This window comes from Elephas maximus, chromosome 7 (assembly GCF_024166365.1).
Source record: "Elephas maximus indicus isolate mEleMax1 chromosome 7, mEleMax1 primary haplotype, whole genome shotgun sequence".
Lineage (NCBI taxonomy): Eukaryota > Metazoa > Chordata > Mammalia > Proboscidea > Elephantidae > Elephas > Elephas maximus.
Window position 1 is genome coordinate 75,945,869 of NC_064825.1, and position 20,624 is coordinate 75,966,492.

Consider the following 20,624-nt stretch of genomic DNA (forward strand, 5'->3'; position numbering starts at 1 on the left):
TAACAACAGCAGCAACAGCAGGATAAAGGAGGCTGTCATTGTCCAAGTTGCTGACACCACAGTCCCCTTGGCCGCTCTTATGGAAAGAATAAAAAAAAAAAAAAATTTTTTTATGTTTACTGACTGCCACCTGTCTGTCAGCTTGTCATACCATGATGGCTTGCGTGTTGCTATGATGCTGGAAGCTATGCCACCAGTATTTCAAATATCAGCAGGGTCATCCATGGTAGACAGGTTTCAGGGGAGCTTCCAGATTAAGACAGACTAGGAAGAAAGGCCTGGCAATCTACTTCCTAAAGTCAACCAATGAAAATCCTATGGATCACAACAGAATATTGTCCAATGTTGTGCTGGAAGATGAGCCCCCTAGGTTGGAAGAGACTACAATGGCTGCAACAATAAACTTGAACATACTGATGATCACGAAGATGACGGGGGACTGAGCAATATTTCATTCTGTTGTATATGGAGTAGCCATGAGTCAGAGCCGACTCAGTGACAACTAACAACAACATGTTTTATTGAGTTCTTACTATGCCCAGGCATTGTTCTAAGCTCTTTACGTGTATCAGTGGGCTTAAATTTCACAGCAACCCTACCAGGGTAAGAGCTATTATTATCGCCATTTTATGAGTAAGGTCCAGAGGTTTCAAGTGACTTGCCTAAGGTCCCACAGCTATTAAGAGTCAGAGCCAGTATTCAAGCCTGTGGTTCTGGAGCCTGCACGCCAGCCATTAGGTGTACTGCCTCCTAGTGGAAGAGGAGGGAGATTGCACCTGGCCTATCACACAGGCCCATACACTCATGGGGGGGGTGGGGGTGAGAGGACCCTGCTCTGGCTCAGGAAAGCCATCTTTCGAGGAAAAAAAAAAAAAAGAAAAGCAACCTGAACTCTACAAAACCCTATAAAACTGTATTTTTAAAATCCAACAATATTACTCACTAGAAGACTCTGCTCCCCAGCCACCCTGGATAAACGGGGTTTGCTGTAATGTAGCTTGAAAATTATGCCTTCACCTGGGTACTTTAGGGAGCAGCTGAAATTGAACCAGGCCTAATATTTTGAAATCTCTTCCCCTCCTAAAAAAGTAGTAAAGCCCAAAGGGTAGAATCCTATTAAAGCAAGCAGTAGAGGGCCTTAATAGTGGCCATTTCAAGACCTGCTTGTCGGCTTTATGGATCCAGCTGCTGCCAGAACCCTGAACTGTCTTCCTCGTGTTCTGCATTTGAGACCTATTTTGAACTGTAGCTTAATACAGACTTCCTTTTATGGTTCACATAGGAAGCCTTCCGAGACTGGCTCTACGGTCTATTTGATAAATGCATAAAGCTCTGGTATCTTAGGCATACCAGGCTTTATTTTTTAAATACCTCGAGGCCTCGGCAACGTTAGGAACTAATAACTTGATAAATTCCAGTTTCAAAAGGTAGGATTATGTTTGTGTTATAAAAGCTCCAGGTGTTGCAATTTCTCGTTTCCAGATATGCACTGGCGGTGGATTACTCTGTGCCATGTTCTCTGGCCATTATTATTTCCTTTCCCTTAGTACTTACAAGGAAATTCACAACTGCTGAGCCTTTAGCCATCTTTGGTAACAGTAATCTTCCCAGCGAGGTCATGAGGCAGGTCAGAAGCACTGGCAGAGTTTTTGTATAGCAGTTCCGACACCTTTCACCAAAGACTACATGCAGTATTCTTGGGAAAACCTAATCCAGAGCGCCTTACTTCAGAGATCATTGTCCACTCATGATAAAAGCTGATATCCCGTGAGTGTCAGTGATGTGCAAAGCACAGGGCTTGGTGCTTTACCTGTGTTTTCTCATTTGTTCCTCATAACTACCCCGTGAGGTGCTATTGTTATCCCCATTTTACAGATGGGCAAAATTGAGGCTGACGGAAATTAAGTAACTTGTCTAGGGTTGCATAGCTGCTAAGTCATGGAGTCAAGATTTGGACACAGATCTGTCTGACTCTTATAGACCAAATTCTCTTAACCACTACACCAAGCTTCACTGTGACTCCAGCCGTACTAATGACCTGTGGACTAATATAGTCTTAGTCTTACCAAGCCTGGATGTCAGTGACACTGGGTCCTCTTTTGTAGGTCAAGATTTTAAAAGCATTAGATAGATAACTGGGCGATGCAAAGGGTTTATGAGCTTGGCTGCTCACTGAAAGATTAGAGGTTCAAGTCTACCCAGAGGTTTCTTGGAAGAAAGGCCTGGTGCTCTACTTCTGAAAAATCAACCATTGAAAGCCCTGTGGAGCTCAGTTTCACTCTGACACACGCCGGGTCACCATGAATTGGTGTCAGCTCAACAGCAGCTGGTTTGGTTTTTTTGGCTTAGATAGATATGTTTTCTGTGAATGGCTTCTCACGGAAGGATACAGAGGAGGAAGGGTAGTTGAAAGGGGAAATGGAAATAATGCTATTCTGTGCCTGTTTTACCATTTAGAACAGGGTTTCTCAACCTCAGCACTATTGACATTTGCTCCAGATTATTCTTTGTTGTGGGAGACTGCCCTGTGCATTGTAGGCTATTCAGCAACTCCCCTGGCCTCTATCCACTAGATGTCGGTAATGACCTCATCCCAGCTGTGAGAATCAAAAATGCCTCTAAACATTGCCCGATGTCTCCTGAGGGGCACACTCACCTCTGGTTGAGAGCCACTGCTCTAGAGGGTAATTATATTCTTTCCCAACTCACCCAGTACAGAGATGGGGCTTTTCATGTTATTTGCATACGACAGCCTAGCCTTGGAGTCAGGTAGAGTTGCCCCTGAGCCTCCGCTTTGGCACTGTTTTTGACCCTCCTCTGAGTTCCCTGAGTTGGGAAATGGACAGAGATGAGTAAAAGAGTAGCAAACAGTAGAAAGCAGCATATGAAAAGTAATAACTCAGTGGAGAGAGGGCTCTCAGGACTTACTGGAAGAGGGGGCCTTTAGCTGGACTGTCTGCACTCATCTCTGTCTTGTTTCTTCCAGGGCCAGGCATTGCATTTGTGGTTTACCCGGAAGCCTTAACCAGGCTGCCCCTCTCTCCGTTCTGGGCCATCATCTTCTTCCTGATGCTCCTTACTCTTGGACTTGACACCATGGTGAGCCTCTTACTCGACTGGTCCCTTTCCCAGGCTCCTTCTGAAGAGCACCTCTCTGGGTCCTGTGCCCAGCCTGGGGTAGAGGGGTGGGATTAGGCACCTTGACATTTTCCCTGAGCAGTGGAGGGATGGTGAGATACCTGTCCAGGGCTCAAGATAACCCAGGAGTCATCAACCTCTGGAGGGGCAGGCTGTCATTCTTGTGTTTGTGGGTGACTCTCCTCTCTCCCTCTCTTTTTTCTCCCTAACAAGTTTTAGCCTGTGTACTAATTCCTGCTTTGGTGTCATTTTGCCAAAGCAAATTCTGTGGGGCCAAATAAGGGAGAATAAGTCAACTTCAGGGAAATTGCTGTAGGGCTGAGATGACTACAAATCAGGCTGACAGGCTCTCAGGTTTTAGTAGCTGGGTGCAAAGAGGCTTTTCCTCATGTAGGAGATCAAATGAGAGGTAAACTGGAGAAGAGGAATTTACATCTCATGAATACAAAGTGGAACTTAAAGTGTCCGATGCGTACAAGTGCTGTCTGTGGGGTCTGAGAAGCGCAGTTTCTAAAACTCGCATCCTGCTTGTTCTCCTGGCTGGCCTGGGGATGGCACCCCCAAAAGGCCCTTTAGTCCCATCAAGGGAATGGAGCCCTTAAACCAAATCTAATGCAAGTACAACTTTCCCTGGTGGGAAGAGCACGGGGCCTTTTGGAAACTTCTGGGTTGGGCAATTGGTCTCAGAGGCTCCTTTCCTGGCCTTGTTCTAGTTTGCCACCATCGAGACCATCGTGACCTCCATCTCGGATGAGTTCCCCAAGTATCTGCGCACACACAAGCCAGTCTTTACTCTGGGCTGCTGCATTTGTTTCTTCATCTTCGGCTTTCCAATGATCACTCAGGTAAGCTGCCTGCTGGTCACCGGCTTGGGGTGAGGGTGAATGCGTGGGCTGATGTCTGTCTATCCTTTCACTCTTAGACCTCATAGCCGTAGCCAAATAGCTGCCATTTCCATGTGGATGGCACCAGGTCATCAGGGATGCTGACTGCAGAGGGAAATATGTCATCTTGGCTACTAGTGATGTTTCTAGCATTTTTATAATTGAGATGTAGCCTTCTTGAGCCAGTGAGGCAGGTGTGTCCTACTTTAAGAAGACAGAATGCATGAAAATCCAAATTTACTGACCAGATAAACTTCTAGGTGATTACTTTTCATATACAAGGGTCTACAGCCAACCTGATTTTCTTGCAGTCCTGTGTGTCTTAGTAAATATATATATATACTACACACACACAAATATATATAAATCAAACCTGTTGCCGTTGAGTCAATTCCAACTCTTAGTGACCCTACAGGACAGAGTAGAGCTACCCAATAGGGTTTCCAAGGAGCGGCTAATAGATTCAACTTTTTGATTAGCAGCTGAGCTCTTAACCACTCCGCCAATCCTGAATAATGGGCAGGTGGTGTAGTGGTTAAGCAGTCAGCTGTTAACCAAAAGGTCAGCAGTTCAGATCCACAACCCATTTCTTGGAAACCCTACGGGGCAGTTCTGCTGTGCCCTATAGGGTCGCTATGAGTTGGAATCGACTCTATAGCCACAGGTTTATATATATATAAGCCACAGGTTTATATATATATATATATACACACACTCACACGTGTATATGTGTTAGTAGATGCGTGAGGACTGCCCAGAGACACACTTAAGGGTCATATGAAGGTCAATCAAGTACAGACATACAGATGGAAATGATTATTTATTGGTTAAAGCAAAAAACAAAGCAATCATTTCATCTGCTTTCACATAGACATCTTCAGACGTTGATCTTTGCCTCTTACGAATAAGTTGTTAGATCCCCTTCTGTGCTTGCTCTGTTGATTAGCTCCGAGTCTTTCTAGGAACTGGTTTGTTTACATGACAGGGCCTCCAGTTCATGGAATGGACTTGGGGTGAGTTTACTGCTGTCAGGGAGAGGGGAGGGAGGGCACCTTCAACTCCTGCTTGCACCTGACTCTTTTCAGAGTAGAAAGGACTGGCTGTTATCAGTGGGGAGAGAGCGCAGCTCCAGACATTTGAATGTTGGTTGTTTCTCTTTCCATTAGGGTGGAATTTACATGTTTCAGCTTGTGGACACATACGCTGCCTCCTATGCTCTTGTCATCATTGCAATTTTTGAGCTCGTGGGGATCTCCTATGTGTACGGTAAGGGGATCATCGTGCTTACTGCTATGGTAAAATGTTATCACTGGGAGTATCACATATCATACTCATGGATGTCAGGTTTTCCATATACAATAAGATGATGAAAGGATTTAGATGTGGCTGTTTTGGAAACATAAAGCTTTATTTCCAAGCTTGCCTCAGGACCACTGTGATCCAGATTTAACGGAGGAAACGTAAGGGGGTTGGTAGCGAAACTCAGAAACCTTTGCATCCCAGGACCCAGACATGCCTTGTGGTATGATCTGTCATGCGAACAGCTAATGGTCGTGGACAATGGCCAGATGAGGGCTGCCTTGAAGGTGTGAAATTATTTCCTGGTCTTGGTAGCTGCAGTTTGCAGGTAGCTCGAGGTGAGTGGTAGCTTCATGGGCTGTCTGGGGATACTATAGTGAGAATAGTGATCCCCTGGCTCACAGATGCTTAGGAAACTTTATGAGCATCATGGGATTGTAGATACAATATCTCAATCCCAGCTTTTCCCAGGAATGAACTTCCAGTTCCCTAATAGTTTAGCCCTTCCTATAATCACCTTGGAAATCCTGGTGGCACAGTGGTTAAGAGCTATGGCTGCTAACCAAAAGGTTGACAGTTTGAATCCACCAGGCACCCTTTGGGAGCCAAATGGGGCAGTTCTGTTCTGTCCTATATGGTTGCTGTAAGTTGGAATGGACTTGACAGCAATGGATTTTTTTTTTTTTTTTATATAATCACTATAGCAACCTGCATTCCATAATCAATGGGGCCATTATCAAGAACAACAGGAGTGATGAACTTGCAGATGCCATCTTTGCCCTTCATTCGGAAGTATTTGTGCTTGGAGATTTCTCCAGGTGATCTCCTGGGCCCCTTGTACGCACTGGACAGTCAGCACAAGGGAGTCCTATCTGATCAAGGCCCTGCTGGCTTCTTTGTGCCTAGGAGCTTGCTCAAAGACTTCCCTCTCTCTGGGTGGTGCAAAAGGTTAACACACCTGGCTGCTAACTGAAAGACTGGAGGTTCGCGTCCACCCAGAGGCACCTTGGAAGAAAGGTCTGGTGATTTACTTCCAAAATATCAGCCGTTGAAAACCCTATGGAGCACAGTTTAACTCTGACACACATGGGGTCTTCATGAGCTGAGGTTGATGCAATGGCAATTGGTTTTAATATAGATAAGGCCTCCATAACAAATATCACAAAGGTGAAAAATTCCAGTTCAGACTATCTAACTGTACTTCAAAACCAAAAAGAGATAGCAATGTGCTGCAGGTTCAGAGTAAATCCAGGGTATCACTAGGAACAAAAAAATGAGTGAGGGACAAATATGCTATCTGGAGCCCGAAGGAAGAGGGGCCTGCAGAGCTCTGCCCTTTAAGCTGGCAGTCCAGCAAAGCTCTCCCAAACCACCAGATGTCCTTGATATGAGCATCTTGCTTTTAATATCTTTGATAGCCTCACACCTAACAGTTGCTCCGTAGCATCTCACTTTCCTGAAAAACTAATTAAAACTGAGGTGGAGAGGTATCAAGATGTAAAAAAGAAATCTCCCATGTAAAACTTGGGTACCCACAGACAGGAAGATGGGGCAGTCACTTCTGGATGCTGATGGAAGGGGAATTTGTCTCGGGTTGGAGATCACATTTCCACCACAGAGAGGGTTTAGTTTGAGGCAAGAGAAGTGGGCAGGTATGCCAGCTTCCCCAATGGGATCAGAGACCAAACGGCTAGCACTTTGGGCTGCTAAGACAGCCTGGTCCCTGTGGTAAGGCTGTCATTGAAGACCTGCTGTCAGAGTTAGGACACGAGGTCTCCGGGTGATTTCTACCTGAGCAGAGAGCGGTAGAAACCCAGTGAAGCCAGCCACAGTGAATCTCAACCTTCTGCCCAGGTACCAAAACCCTGGCCATGGAGAGGAAGGAGAAGCCTTGGAGGTCCCTCACTGGAAACTCTACCCCTTGTGGGTCCAAATGCAAGCCGAGGTCACCAGATGGTCTGTTGGCAAAGGCAGGGAAGCCCTTCATTTGCAGCACTGGCCCAGCTGCAGGTAGCAATCTCATTACCTCCACCGTTACCTGTATCCTCAGATAATTGCCACAAAAGACACATTTGCACAGCTCTCTCCTGCAGAATAGAGCTACTCATTGTGCTTTGAAAGCATCATTACAATAGAAACCTGCTAACGTTTCTGTTTTTAGAAGTAAAATATTTCCTCCCTATCACCGTATGAAGCTGGTAGTGCATTTCTTGGTTTTGAAGAAAAAAAAATAAATCCTGAGTGCTTCAGTCCTTGGGCTCTGCTAATTTTCCTGGGCATCACCCAGGAAAACCCTGTGGTCTCTAAGGGTGCTGGGGCTGGGCCAGCCTCCAGAATCAGGGTAGCTCTGCGCTGAGCTCAGGCTGAACTTGACTTCTGCAATTCCAGGTGTGGGTGCGAATTTCTAATTTGGTTCTGGATGAAGGAATTTTAAAAAGTGAATCTCAGGAAGAACTGTTTGAAATAAGCTAACATAATTGTCAGAGATGAAAGGAAAAGCCTGCAAAAGTATATAAATTACACCCTGGAGGAAAATGCATTCTTTTCTGAGGCCATGAGGCTCAAAACTAGTGCAGGATTAGTTTAAGGCAATCAGATATGAACCTGTGGAGAATAAAAACGAACTTGACTAGTTTGGTGCATTCCCTTCATGGCTGCAGAATTTTAAACATAAGCAAGGGAACTGCAGAGATTTCTATTTCCTTCTTACTTTTAATGTCTAGATTCTAGAGGATGTTGCTCAAAGGTTTGAAATGTGATGGGTATAATTCTCAGGTTTGATCATTAGATCGAAATAGTTGATTGAGGCTCTCAAGGCAATATTCCTCACAGGCTCAGAGCCAGGTTTGGGGCATCCACGTTTAGAGATGCAACTCCCTGAGTGTGGTTAAAGAGCTAGCTCGCTCTCTCTTTTTTTATTGTTGTGAAAATATATATAACACCACACTGGCTAATTCAATGTTTTTCAGCTGTACAAATTAGTGATACCAATTACATTAATCATGTTGTGTAATCACCACCCATAATCATTGCCAAATTTCTCATCACCACAACAAACGCTCACTGCTCCCTACACAATGGCTCCCCTCTTCTCCCATTTCCCACCCCTTGTAGCCACTTTGGTCTCAGACTACATTTGCCTATCCTTGTTAGGAGCTATCTCTTTGACAACTTTTATGTAAGCAGAGTCACTTTGAAGAAGTGATTTGCGTTTTACTGGGAGCCAATACAGGACCTTTTGGCTGGGGGGAACCACATGATGGAACAGCCACCATGAAGACTTCCTGCCTGTGAATTGCCTGGCTCCACATTGTGCATTTTTCTCAGCCTCAATGTGTTAAATTGTTGCACTCTGTTTTCCACCTCAATCAATTATTTGTTTCACACCCCTCCCATAGACCACTTCCACCCATATCCTTATGAAAGATGTTTGAGTCACACCTGGCAATGGCTTTTGTACAACCGGAATGCTCTTTAGAAGCAAGGATGGCGAGACTAGGTCTCACATACTTTGGACATGTTATCAGGAGGGATTAGTCCCTGGAGAAGGACATCATGCTTGGTAAAGTAGAGGGTTAGTGAAAAAGAGAAAGACCCCCAATGAGATGGATTGACACAGTGGCTGCAACAATGGGCTCGAGCATAACAACGATTGTGAGGATGGCTCAGGATGGGGCAGCGTTTTGTTCTGTTGTACATAGGGTGGCTATGAGTCAGAACCAACCTGACCGCACCTAACAACAACAACAACAACGGCTTTCCTATGGTGGAATGTGTCTGTTTTCAGTTCTCATTGCCCATCCCGCTGACTGAACTCATCAAGATTTTTAAATATAAAAGAAACAAACCAATTAAAAAAAACCCAAAAAACTCTCCCCCTGAAAACTCTACAAATTCAAGCTTAATTTTTCCCTCTATGTTCCCCCTTCTCTGTGCCCCCTTTTTATTTATTTCCTTGGCTGAAATCACTTTGCACCTTCTTTTTAGGGTACAGTGCCCCCCAGTTTCGTTTGCTGGGGCTCAGTAAACAGAAGGAATAAAACTTTAGTCTGTTAGTAACTCACACAATGAACAAGTATTTACTGAGTGCTTACTGTATATCCCATAAGCTCCTAGGAAAGAGGGGAGGGTATGGGTAATTTCCTACATTCATGGAATTTGTCAACTAACTACCAACTTGCCAACTGGCTATGAAGGAAGAACAAACACACTTAAAACACTGAGAAGAAGGCAAGTGCTAAACCACACAGCTCTGGCTGTGAGCACTTTCGCTGCTCCGAGATAAAAGAGAGCCAGAGTAGTCAGGGAAGCCTTGAGAAGGTGGCATCTGAGAGAGAGAAGAAAAGAAAGACTGAGGCTTCGTGAATGTTAACTGAGTTTATTGTCACCAGGAAAGAGGAAACCTACGTGAATACGGAAGGATTTGGTTCTGAGGGACGGGACCTTCAGATGAATTGTGAAAGAATAACCTGGAGACTCTATGTATAGAGCCCGCCATCACCTGTCTCTCAGTTGTACCGTGGTGGCTTGCGTGTGGCTGTGTTGCTGGAAGCTATGCCACTGGTATTTCAAATGCCAGCAGGGTCACTCATGACGGGCAGGTTTCAGTGGCACTTCTAGACTAGGACAGACTAGGAAGAAAGGCCCAATAGTCTACTTCTGAAAACTAGCCAGTGAAAACCCTATGAATCACAGCAGAATATTGTCTAATATAGTGCTGAAAGATGAGCCCCCTAGGTTGGAAGGCAATCAAAATACACAGAGGCTGCGACATTGGACTCAAGCATACAAGTGGTTGTGAAGATGGTGCAGGACCAGGCAAAGTTTTGTTCTGTTGTACATGGGGCCAATAGGAGTCACAGAGAACGTGATGGCAACCAACAGCAACGGCATAAAGCAGTCTATAAAACAGCACGTGCATACACAGGACTAACTTCATCATTTGCAGGACCCAGTGCAAGATGAAAATGAAAGGCCCCTTGTTAAAAAAGTATTAAGAATTTCAAGACGTGACAGCAGAGCATTAAAGCAAGTATGATGCCCTTTTCTGAGCTGAGTACTTTGCTGTGTCCTGCACAGTTTATATGCTCAGGAAGGCAGCCTTGGCTACACAGCGGGAAGAGTGGCTCTATGAAGACTCTATCCACACCAAGGGCAAGATGGGGCTTATAAAGGCAAAAGCCACAAAGCTCCACAGGCTAAAGAAAGTCATCAGTTGATTGAAGCAAGTCCTTGGCTTCTCAATTCCATATTGTTTGGTTGTGTGAAGTTCATTACGGGTGGATTTCTGAGCTCCAAATGCTTTTGTTGAGTCTAGATATGTAGCCACAATGAGCCACAAGGCTGCTTTTCTGCTAATTTTCACTCATTTTTGAGTAGCTGTTGCCCTGATCGCTTCTGGGGCCTGACTACTTGCTCTCTACCCCTTCCAGGCTCAAGATCATGCAATAGGCAAGTCTCTATGGACATGCTCAAGGCTCCATAAACAATTACTTTATCATGAGTTAGGCCTTGAAGGCAAGAAGGATTTGGATTAGTGGGAAGGACAGAGGAGGCAGGTGAAGCCATATAAACAAGGCCTAAAGTGAAAACCACCATTGACTGGGTAAGGGACTCAGTTGGGGAGTTTGGGTGGGAGCCAGGGTACAGTGAGGGCTGAGGCTGCATGGGGCAGATGATAGAAGGATTGGAGAGTCTGACTGGGGAATGTGCAGGGGGAAGAAGGGAGATGGTTGCCTGGCAACTCCCAGCTGGTGCCCCTGGCTGCATCTGTAGGGCTAGGTGACAAGTTGGCAGAACAGGCAAAAATAATCAAAGGACCCAGAGGCCAGCCAGTCCAGAGACCTCATGTTGGGAGGCCCAGAGAGGGAAATGACTTGCCAAGGTCAAAGCTGGCCCTGGAACCTAAGCCTTCTCATTCTCAGTCCCAGGACCACTCCTCTGCATCAAGCTGTCTGTTGCTAAAAACTGAGCACGCATCATCTGTCCCTTCCTACAGCTCTGAGTCTAGCTCTCTGTCCCTTCTGGGGAAATGTGAGTACTTTCCTGTAACCCTTCCTCTCCATAGGAGGTTATCTCTGTCTTCCTCAAGTCTAACCTTGAATGCTATAGCTTCAGTTTCCCCAGTCAAGCCATCTGGGGCCGCCATCTCTTGAGTGGAGAAGAGTGCCTGGGCAGCAGAATTGATTCTGATAACAGAAATTTCTAGAATCTTTTTTTTTTCTCTCTCTAAGATTGGAGGTCTGCTTTCAGTGTCTTGGTTCTGTTTTTGAGGGCCTCAGCTCTTCTTTTCCTTTGCTTCTCTCTACTCATTTATGCCCAGAGGGCCCAGTGTCCTGAGGCTGCTCATCTGAAGGTCTTTGATAACACTAAAGGAAACAAAAATATCCAAAGATGGTCAGGTCAGCTGCTGGAAGCATGGAGTTCTTGTTTATGGACACGAGGAAGCAACCTGGAGCCTCTCGTGTTCATGGACTGAACTCTTCAGAAGGGCCCTAAGAACTTATCTGGCCCAGTCCCCCTAGTGAACCAACAAAGGCTCAGAGAAGGGGAATGCCTTTACCTAAGGTCACCCATCGAGTTAGAGGCAGAGCTGGGCTTCAACTCTTGGATCCTAACTCCTGGTCCAGTGCTCTTTCTACATGACTACATTTGTGGTTCGCCACAATCAGATTTAACTTAAAGCAGAACAGGAAGCTCAACTGCAACCCGAGAAGTTTTAGAATGAGTTGAGAACAGTTGCCTTTGGTGAGTTCCTGACGCCGTTCCCAGTACAGACTATGCCATAACAAGTCCGAGACTTGACTGTCCTCTGTGGTGGCTGTTGTCAGGGGGCCTGGAGATCAGTAATGGTCATAAGGACTGGCTAAAGTTCTGGGTCTGGGCTTGGCATGGAGCAGAAGCAAATGTTAGGAGCTGAGGCCCATGGAGAGGTTTCTGGGTCCATTATTTTAGAGGTGGTCACTAGAGTGGATTTTTTTGGGGGGGGGGATTAAACTTTAAAATTGAAGTATAACATACATATAAGAAACAGCACACATCTTGAGTATACCACTCAATGTATTTTCACTCTCATGTAGCCAGCACCCAGATCAAGATATAGAATATCATCAGGACCAGTTTTTTATGGAGCTGGGGTTAACTCTTCTGTTCCCTGGAAGAAATACTACAGCCTCTGCTTTTTGCTTCAGCAGGAGATTGCCTTCACTTATCACATCTGAACTTTCTCCGTGTAGCAGAGAGCAGGCCTTGAGGAAAAAGGACAGGAGAAGTCTGGACTGCAGCAGGTGTTGGTGAGGGCTCTGGTCTCATGAAGGCAGCTGGCATAGGTGGTGCACAGGGAGGAGATGGCAGAAGGGAAGAGATGACAGGTGAACCCGGAAGAGGAGTGCTCCATGGCTGAATTCACCTGCTCCTCTTGGGGCTGAGGGCAAAGGACCCAGAAACCCAAGAAGGCTGAAAGCCAGATTTGAGAGGAGCAAGTGGCCAAGGCCTAGAAGACCTGAGGAGGATGCACAAGGGATTACTTTCATTGGAAGGAGGTGTCAGAGAAGTGGGAACTTTTCCTGAAGAACACTTCAGCCTCTCTTGACCTGCAGGGTGCCCACTTCTCAATAAATGACCCAGAGGATGAAGAAATGATGAGTGTTCAGGCCAAGACTGCTAAACCACTGGTCATAACTTCTGACCACAAAGGAATTGACCTCGGGGGCCTTTCAGGCTCTGTGATCCCACAGTTTGAGAAAGCCATGCTCCGGCAATCCCAGGAAAGAATGCGAGAAACCACTCAATTCTAAACATTCCTCAGTGACATCTCTTTCCAAGGAATGGTTTAAAAACCTCCTTAAACAAGGGTGTACAGGGATGATGGTTATGTAGGGCCATTAGAAAAAGTATCTCTTCTGCATTTTACTTTAGTCGGTTGGTGACCAAGAAGACAGCAATACTTTGAGTTCCAGTGAAGTGGGCAAGGGCCACTTGGAAGTTACGTTGGTTTTTGCCAGCCATTACCATCCTACATAGGGCAGAGAGAGGTTGACTCACTGGAACAGTGTCTTTGGGAGGGTGGGGGACAGAAACCAATGTACAGTGACTTTTTCTTTAAATCCCAAGGCTTTCATAATACACTCCACTTATTGACCACAATCTTAATTGGTTTTGCCAGGGTTGTAGCTAAGCACCTAAGGCCACCTCAGAAAACAGCCACACATGTGAGTATGTCAGGCTGTGGCAGTGCTACGATGCCCAGGCTGGACTGGAACTGAGCTTTTCTAATGTCACCATGGAATGACATTTTTGAACCTCACTGCAGAGAGTATTTAATATCCATTTAAATGTTCAATTTTCCCTAATCTTCCTGGCAGTGAGTCATTTATCTGGTGGTTCCCTGCATAGCAGGCTAGGACCATCCCTAGCCAGTGCTGTTTGAGTGAGGGCCTCTAGCCCCTGCCTCCTACCCTGCCTCACCCCCTGCCATTGCACCTCAAGCTCAGTTTCTGCTTGTCTATTTGCAGGCTTGCAAAGATTCTGTGAAGATATAGAGATGATGATTGGATTCCAGCCAAACATTTTCTGGAAAGTCTGCTGGGCATTTGTTACCCCAACCATTTTAACCGTGAGGATTGCATGCTTTATTGTGCAAACAGAACTTTGCATGTGCATATAATGTTTTATGTTTGAACGAGGTGGGTGCCTGTTAGGAGGCTGGGAAATTGATGGGATGGGTATTATTCTTGTCTTTGAAATGAGGAAACTGAGGTTCAGAGAGGTGAAGTGACTCACCTCAGGTGCTTAGCAAGGGCAGAACTGGGCCTCGCACACAGGTCTTTGGGACACCCCTAGGGAACATTTCCCACTCTATTAGCTGCCTCATAGACTGATAGCAGATGCCAATCACAGCTAACATTTACCACGTGTTAGCCATGTTCCTGACCCTGTTCAAAGTGCATGCTTTATATGTATTGCCTCATTTCTCCCTCATGGCAGGTCTGTGAGGTGGGCATTATAATTATATCCATTTTACAGATGAGGAAACTGAAGTCTAGTCATGTACCTTGCCTAGAATTATACACCCAGTAATTAGCACAGCCTGGATTTGAACCTAGGCAGTCTGGCTCTAGAACTCATGCTCCTAACTACTAAATGTAGCCACTCTGCAGCTAACATAGCACTAATTAGATTTCTAGTGTTAATTTTTATTGCTTTTGAGGACAATCTTGTCATCCTCAAAGTGTGATGGTGACATTTGAGATCATTTGACATTCCTCTTCTTAAAGATCAGAGCCCTTCATGTGTCAGTAAATCAGCACAAGGACTTACATTCACATCCTGTCACCTCCTTTAATGTGCCATAGACTGTCAGCCTTGTCCCGCTCCATCCCCAACCACAGTCATTGATTGATGGAGACCTTGCCTTTCCCCCTCCTCCTTCCTGGCAGGTTGGGGCATGATCTCCGTAAGGCTGCAGGAAGTTGACTGTATTGCCTCTTACAGCCAGTAGGTGGCACTAGAAACCAGATTAAGATCCTTGCTTCACTCTGAGGAAAGTGGCAGCTTTTCTAAAGGAAAACCGGACAGGATGAGAGTAAAATTATAAAGAAAATAAATACTTTCTTTTACTGTCACAGAAGTGAGTTTTAGCAAAAGCACCTCAATTTCTTTCTGAAAAGTAAGAAGGTTCTACAGAAAAACCATTCAGCGTTTATCTTTCTCTACACTGGTGTGGCCAACGTTGTACTCAGGCCAACACCTGTACCCCATTTTAGAGGCTATAATTTGTTTGAAAAGCCCACCAATTTTGGTGCATGAGAATTGAAAAGGATTAAGATAGGGTTTTAGTCTCCCGAATTCAGGACTGAGTGTGTGCGTGAAGAACTCAGGTTTACCTAACTGGTGAGAACAAAAATTTGTGAGCACCTGATTGACGGAGACGCTCCCACCTCTGGTGTTTCCCATCTCAGCTGAGCTTTGCCATTTGCCCGAGTCGCCACCAGGAAAAAAAAAAATCAGAATCAAATACCAAGTTGTCATAGAGTGGATTCCGATTCAGGGTGACTCCGTGTGTGTCAGAGTAGAACTGTGCTCCGTAGGGTTTTCAATGACTGATTTTTCAGGGGTAGATCACCAGGCTTTTCTTCTGAGGCACCTCTGGGTGGACTTGAACTTGCAACCTTTGGGTTAGCAGCTGAGCACGTTAACCATTTATACCACTCAGGGACTACCACATGTTATTTATTCTTGGCTACCATCAAAGCCAGAATCTGTTCTAGATTCTGCCTTCCTTTTCCTCCTATCCTAGGAGACATTAAGCTTCAGAGAATTTTATTACATTCTGCAAAAACATACCACATAATAATAATCAACACTACTGTTTGTTGAGGCTGATTAGGAGCCAGGTACTTTACATTGTCTCTAAAGCTTGACCACCTGCCTTCTAGCTGGTAGGGCTCCCCACTTTATAGATGGAGAAGTTAAGGAACTTGCCCAAGGTCACAAAGCTTGCAGGTGGCAGATCAAAGAATTGAATCCAGGGCTGTCTAGGCTGTAAGCCCATGGTCTAATACATTTCTAAAACCCCCGGTGATTTCATCTCCAAGTGGAATTTTGTCAGTCTTGGATTAAAATAGTCCTAATTTCTGGTGGCCCAGTGGTTAGGCTAGACTGCTAACCAAAAGGTTGGTGGTTCAAACCCACCAGCGCTCTGCGGGAGAAAGATGTGGCAGTCTGCTTCCATAAAGATTACAGCCTTGGAAACCCTATGGAGCCATGAGTTGGAATCAACTCGATGGCAGTGGGTTTTTATGGGAAGCTGCTTCTCGGGCAGAATGTCCGAGAATAAAATTCTAAGGACTTAACTGTGTTTTTTTGAGAAAGTTACTTAACTATGCTGTGCTTTACTTGATTTCCACTATGAAACTCACATCAGAAATCTGTGGAGAAGTCACAGGAAATTTCCTGAGCCAGATGCCCCTGCTCTCTTGTTTGGAAGCTAGGGACAATGAGAAGTGGTCAGCTTCATCATCACTGTCAACTGTTGAGTCTCTGTCCAGGGCCATGGACAAAAGGCCAGGGTGAACCTGACTCAGGGCCTCCATGATCATTCTTCATGGCCAGGCCCATCCAAGGGTAAGAGTTTTATCAAAGCTGATTTGTCAGTAGGAAGTTTATGGAGAAGAACAAGCCTTTACAGATTAGTTTGATGTGGCTTTGTGCAACTGCAAATGGGTGTGAAAGGACCAAATCCAACACTTACCTTTTGCCAATTGCACTTTTGTAAAATGGATATTTGTGGTGTGCTGGTATGGGCTGAGATTATGGTTTAAGTTCCCTTAAAGCCCCTGAAGTAAAATTGATCATGTTTATATGTCCCTTTGGGAATTTATAGAGCTATAAATATTTTCCATGCAATTATTGTATATACAGTCAGATCACGTTACTGAATTATGCACAAACATAAGCAGATTCTATTTATATAGCAAACGAAATGGAGCAACTTACCATAATTACATTAGGCCACGCTGTCAATAGGCTAGTTAATAAAGCTTATAACTCTTGGGGTAAATGTGTAAAAAGAGGCCTAGAGTAGACGTCTCTTCCTGGAGGAGCGTTGTTTTTCAATAGTTGTCTTCAGGCTTGTGCTGCTTAGGATCAATCTATTGAATTATTGTTGCATTGAAATAATCACTCACCCCAGCAGCCTGGGCTTTGCAGTGATAATAGAGATGACTTAACGTTTGTATAGTGCTTCACGCTGCTCCGAAACACTTCCATGTATTGTCTTTCCTGACATAATTCCCTCCGATCATTTTTGGGCTATTATTTTACTGCTTCAGGTAGGATGAAAGTGGGGAAAGGACTTATGAAGTTAAGTTGTTCTAGGCTGCTGCTGCTGTGGGCAGGATGAATACAAGGAACCGCACAATTTTCTCAGGGAAATACCCTCCAAAGGCTTGATGAGAGCAGTTCGAGTCCCTGTTCAGCCTCTTGGGTGCCTCTGGTTTCAGTCTGGAGTCCCCGGGTGGTACAAATAGTTAATGTACCTGGCTGCTAACTGAAAGGTCGGAGTCTGGTGTGCACCCAGAGGTGCCTCAAAAGAAAGGCCTGACAATTTACTTGGGAGAAAAATTAGCCATGAAAACCCTACGGAGCACAGTTCTATTCTGACACATGACATCACCATGAGTCTGAGTTGACTCAAAGGCTTTTCAACTGGTTTCAGTACACGTGTTCCCCTTGTTCTCTTCAGGAAGCAAGTTTTCAGAGGGATTCTCACTGCTGCCGCCAGCCAGAGAGCACAGTGATCGGAGACAACGGTCAGAAAATAAATCACGACCTCCCTTAAAGCTGAGGGATGACTTTCCAGTAAATACCAGGCTTTTGTTCCCAGAAAACCCCTTGCTGTATATGCAGTGAGAAATACATCCATTTTATAGCAGAGAAGTCTGAGACATAACGGTCCCCTGGCTCATTAGTGGCAGAGTCCAGGTTAGCCTGCCGGTCTCTGGGCTCTCGGCCCACCATTTGGTGATGATGCTTGTTCACCTGGAGTCAGTGGAGAGGGGGCAGTGCATGACTGTGTCAGCCCCACGGCTTATTACAGGGTCGTGCTTCAGGCTCTGGCACTGCTTGGGGACCTCTGGGTCTTACTTAGCCAGCTTTAGAGGCAACTCCTGGATGTGGGCCATTTTCCATTCAAGGGAAAAGAAAAGGAGATTCAATTCATTAAAAAAAAATTTAAACACATAAACTTGATGGGTTTCTTTCTTGCAAACTTGATTATCCATTACAGAAAGTACACATCAGACCCCTTCCTCAAAAAAACACCTAGCATCCCCCCCCGACTCGTTAGTCACCTTGGTGAATAAATACCCCTTAAACTTGTCTTCTCAGGCTGTCGACTCTATATACACCCATACTTATTGTTCAGTTCCCCTGGGGTGGCAAGTGCAGGGCCAATAATTGACTAAGTCTATGATCTTCAGGTGTCTCTGGATAGTGCAAACAGTTAAATCCTCAGCTACTAACTGAAAAGTTGGTAGTTTGAACCACTCAGAAGTGCCTCATAAGAAAGGCCTGGCAATCTGCCTCTGAAATGTCACAGTCATGAAAACCCTGTGGAGCAGAGTTCTACCCTGACACTCACGGGGCTGTCAAGAGTCGTAATCAACTCGACGGCAACTGATTCAGTTTTGCGTGTGTGTGAGCCTCGCTTCTTCGAGTTTCAGTTTCTTCATCTGGAAAATGGGACTGGAGATATCTTCTTTTCAGGGTTGTTACGGGTTTAAAATGAAATAATTAAACTCATAGCAGGGGCCCAATACACACCTGCTGAATGAATGAACCATTTGCATCACTGTTCTAACTGGTGTGTTTCTCTTTTCTTCCCAGTTCATCCTCTGCTTCAGCTTTTACCAGTGGGAGCCAATGACCTATGGCTCTTACCGCTACCCCAACTGGTCCATGGTACTTGGATGGCTAATGCTCGCCTGTTCCGTTATCTGGATCCCAGTTATGTTTGTGATAAAAATGTATCTGGCCCCTGGCAGATTTATTGAGGTAATTCTGTCAGCTCCTTTCCCTTGCCACCCCCTCCCAAGGGAGAGCCCCTGGAAGCTCTGTGCGTTAAAACACAGAAGATTCAGGAAACTTATTCAAGAGGGGAACTTGGTGATTCAGTGATTACAGTCACCACCGTTTCTATTAAGCCCATTTTTATTATGTATTATTCCTGTAATGGAGGGGCTCAGCTGATCCTCGATCCTCGGGCGAGCTGTTATTATGCCATTCCTCAGTGTGGTGAAAGCTGAGGAATAAATGATCGGGGTGTCTCCTCTTTCCCTGGAGTTTCCCCTTCTCTCCCTCATCCACAGTTTAAATCCCAATGTCTGTTTTTAATGTATCAGATTCCCCTTTTCCTGATTGGGACTCTCCATCTGAGCCTCCTCCATCACAAATTCCTTTCTGGGATTGCAGTTACATTTAAAATCACTTCCCCTTCCTGTTGTATCTTGAGTGATGGCTGAGGGATCTAAACCAATTAGAATGTTGCCTTCCCATAGAATGTAATGAGATGGCCAGGGCAAGGTGAGACTTAGCTTTGTCAATCAATCCCTTGCTGGTCTCTTTCTCATTTCTAATGCGAGAAATCCCCACCGTCACTCCAGAGGGGACGGGAAGGGTACTGCCACTTGTTGAGCCAACAGTAAAATGTGATCAGGCTTTCGTTATTGATGAGCAGTAAATTGCTCAGATGGACTAGGATTAGTCAGCTTAGCCTCCTCTTGGAGATCCAGGGGTCTGGCATTATGGGCTAGACCAGTGTTACTCAGTTTGGTCCAGGGCCCAGCAGCATCAGCGTCCCCTGGGAGCTTGTTAGAAATGCAAATCTTGGGCTCTGGCCTGGACCCACGGAACCAGAATCATGGGAAAGTGGAATTCAGCTTCCCCTGGAGTTTGTAGTTTAACAAGCCAACTCAACACTCCAGGTGATACTGATGCTTGCTGCGGTTTGACAAGCATGGGTTTGACCAAGGTAAAGAAAGAACTGCCTGTAGAAGGCAGAGAACAGCTCTAGGGCCTTCCTCTTGGTCAGCCATATGAGAAAAGGAAGACGACCTCGAAGCAACCTGCTGAGGCTTGTAGGGGAGAAGGGGATGAGAATAAGGCAGGTGAGTAAAGGCATAACACAAAGGCCCACACGAAGTGGAGGGAGCTTGTGTTTCCATCGGGCTAAAGATGGAGACAGAGTTGGTGAAAAAGAGACCAAGGAACCCCCTTCCCAAGGCTGTATTCCAGTTTTTGGTCTCAGAAATTCTATTGCTATACCCACTGAGGTAAATTACCATGGCCCTACTGACCCCCAGAGATGGCTCACTTGTACCCAAATGAACCTCCCTACCTGCTGACCCAGAAATCTTGTTCGCTCCCTCTAAACAGGAGCTGGTTTAGCCTCTGCTACTTTGGTCTTAGGCTGGAATTCTCGAAAGTGATGAGTGTGCTCTATAAATTTATTATGGTTGATCTGGGACACAAAGGTTGCAAGCTGATGATTAAGGGGAGATTAAACTAACAGCTATAAGAACCAGCTTCACCTTAATAGGTGATAAACATGTAATTGTTCCCTCTTACATAGTTTCTTTCCTTTTTCTATAAAACATTCCAGTCAAGAGATATGGTTTCTTTCCTTTTTCTATAAAACATTCCAGTCAAGTTCTATTTTCCATAAAAAGTTCAGTTGAAGGATTAGAGACATTCCCATTATTTTTAGCTTGCCTGCGAGAACTCACACTGCTGAACCAAGTCAGA

The 20,624-nt window shown here is 45.3% G+C and overlaps 1 protein-coding gene across 1 annotated transcript in view; it reads left to right on the top strand.

The window, feature by feature from the left end:
- SLC6A5 (solute carrier family 6 member 5) overlaps nucleotides 1–20,624 on the top strand; it is a 62,082-nt gene that overhangs the window by 40,633 nt on the left and 825 nt on the right. Inside the window, exons 14-18 of the mRNA XM_049891419.1 lie at nucleotides 2,987–3,099; nucleotides 3,852–3,983; nucleotides 5,189–5,288; nucleotides 13,835–13,935; nucleotides 18,708–18,875. Coding sequence (XP_049747376.1) covers nucleotides 2,987–3,099; nucleotides 3,852–3,983; nucleotides 5,189–5,288; nucleotides 13,835–13,935; nucleotides 18,708–18,875 — 614 coding nt within the window. The remainder of the gene's footprint in view (nucleotides 1–2,986; nucleotides 3,100–3,851; nucleotides 3,984–5,188; nucleotides 5,289–13,834; nucleotides 13,936–18,707; nucleotides 18,876–20,624) is intronic.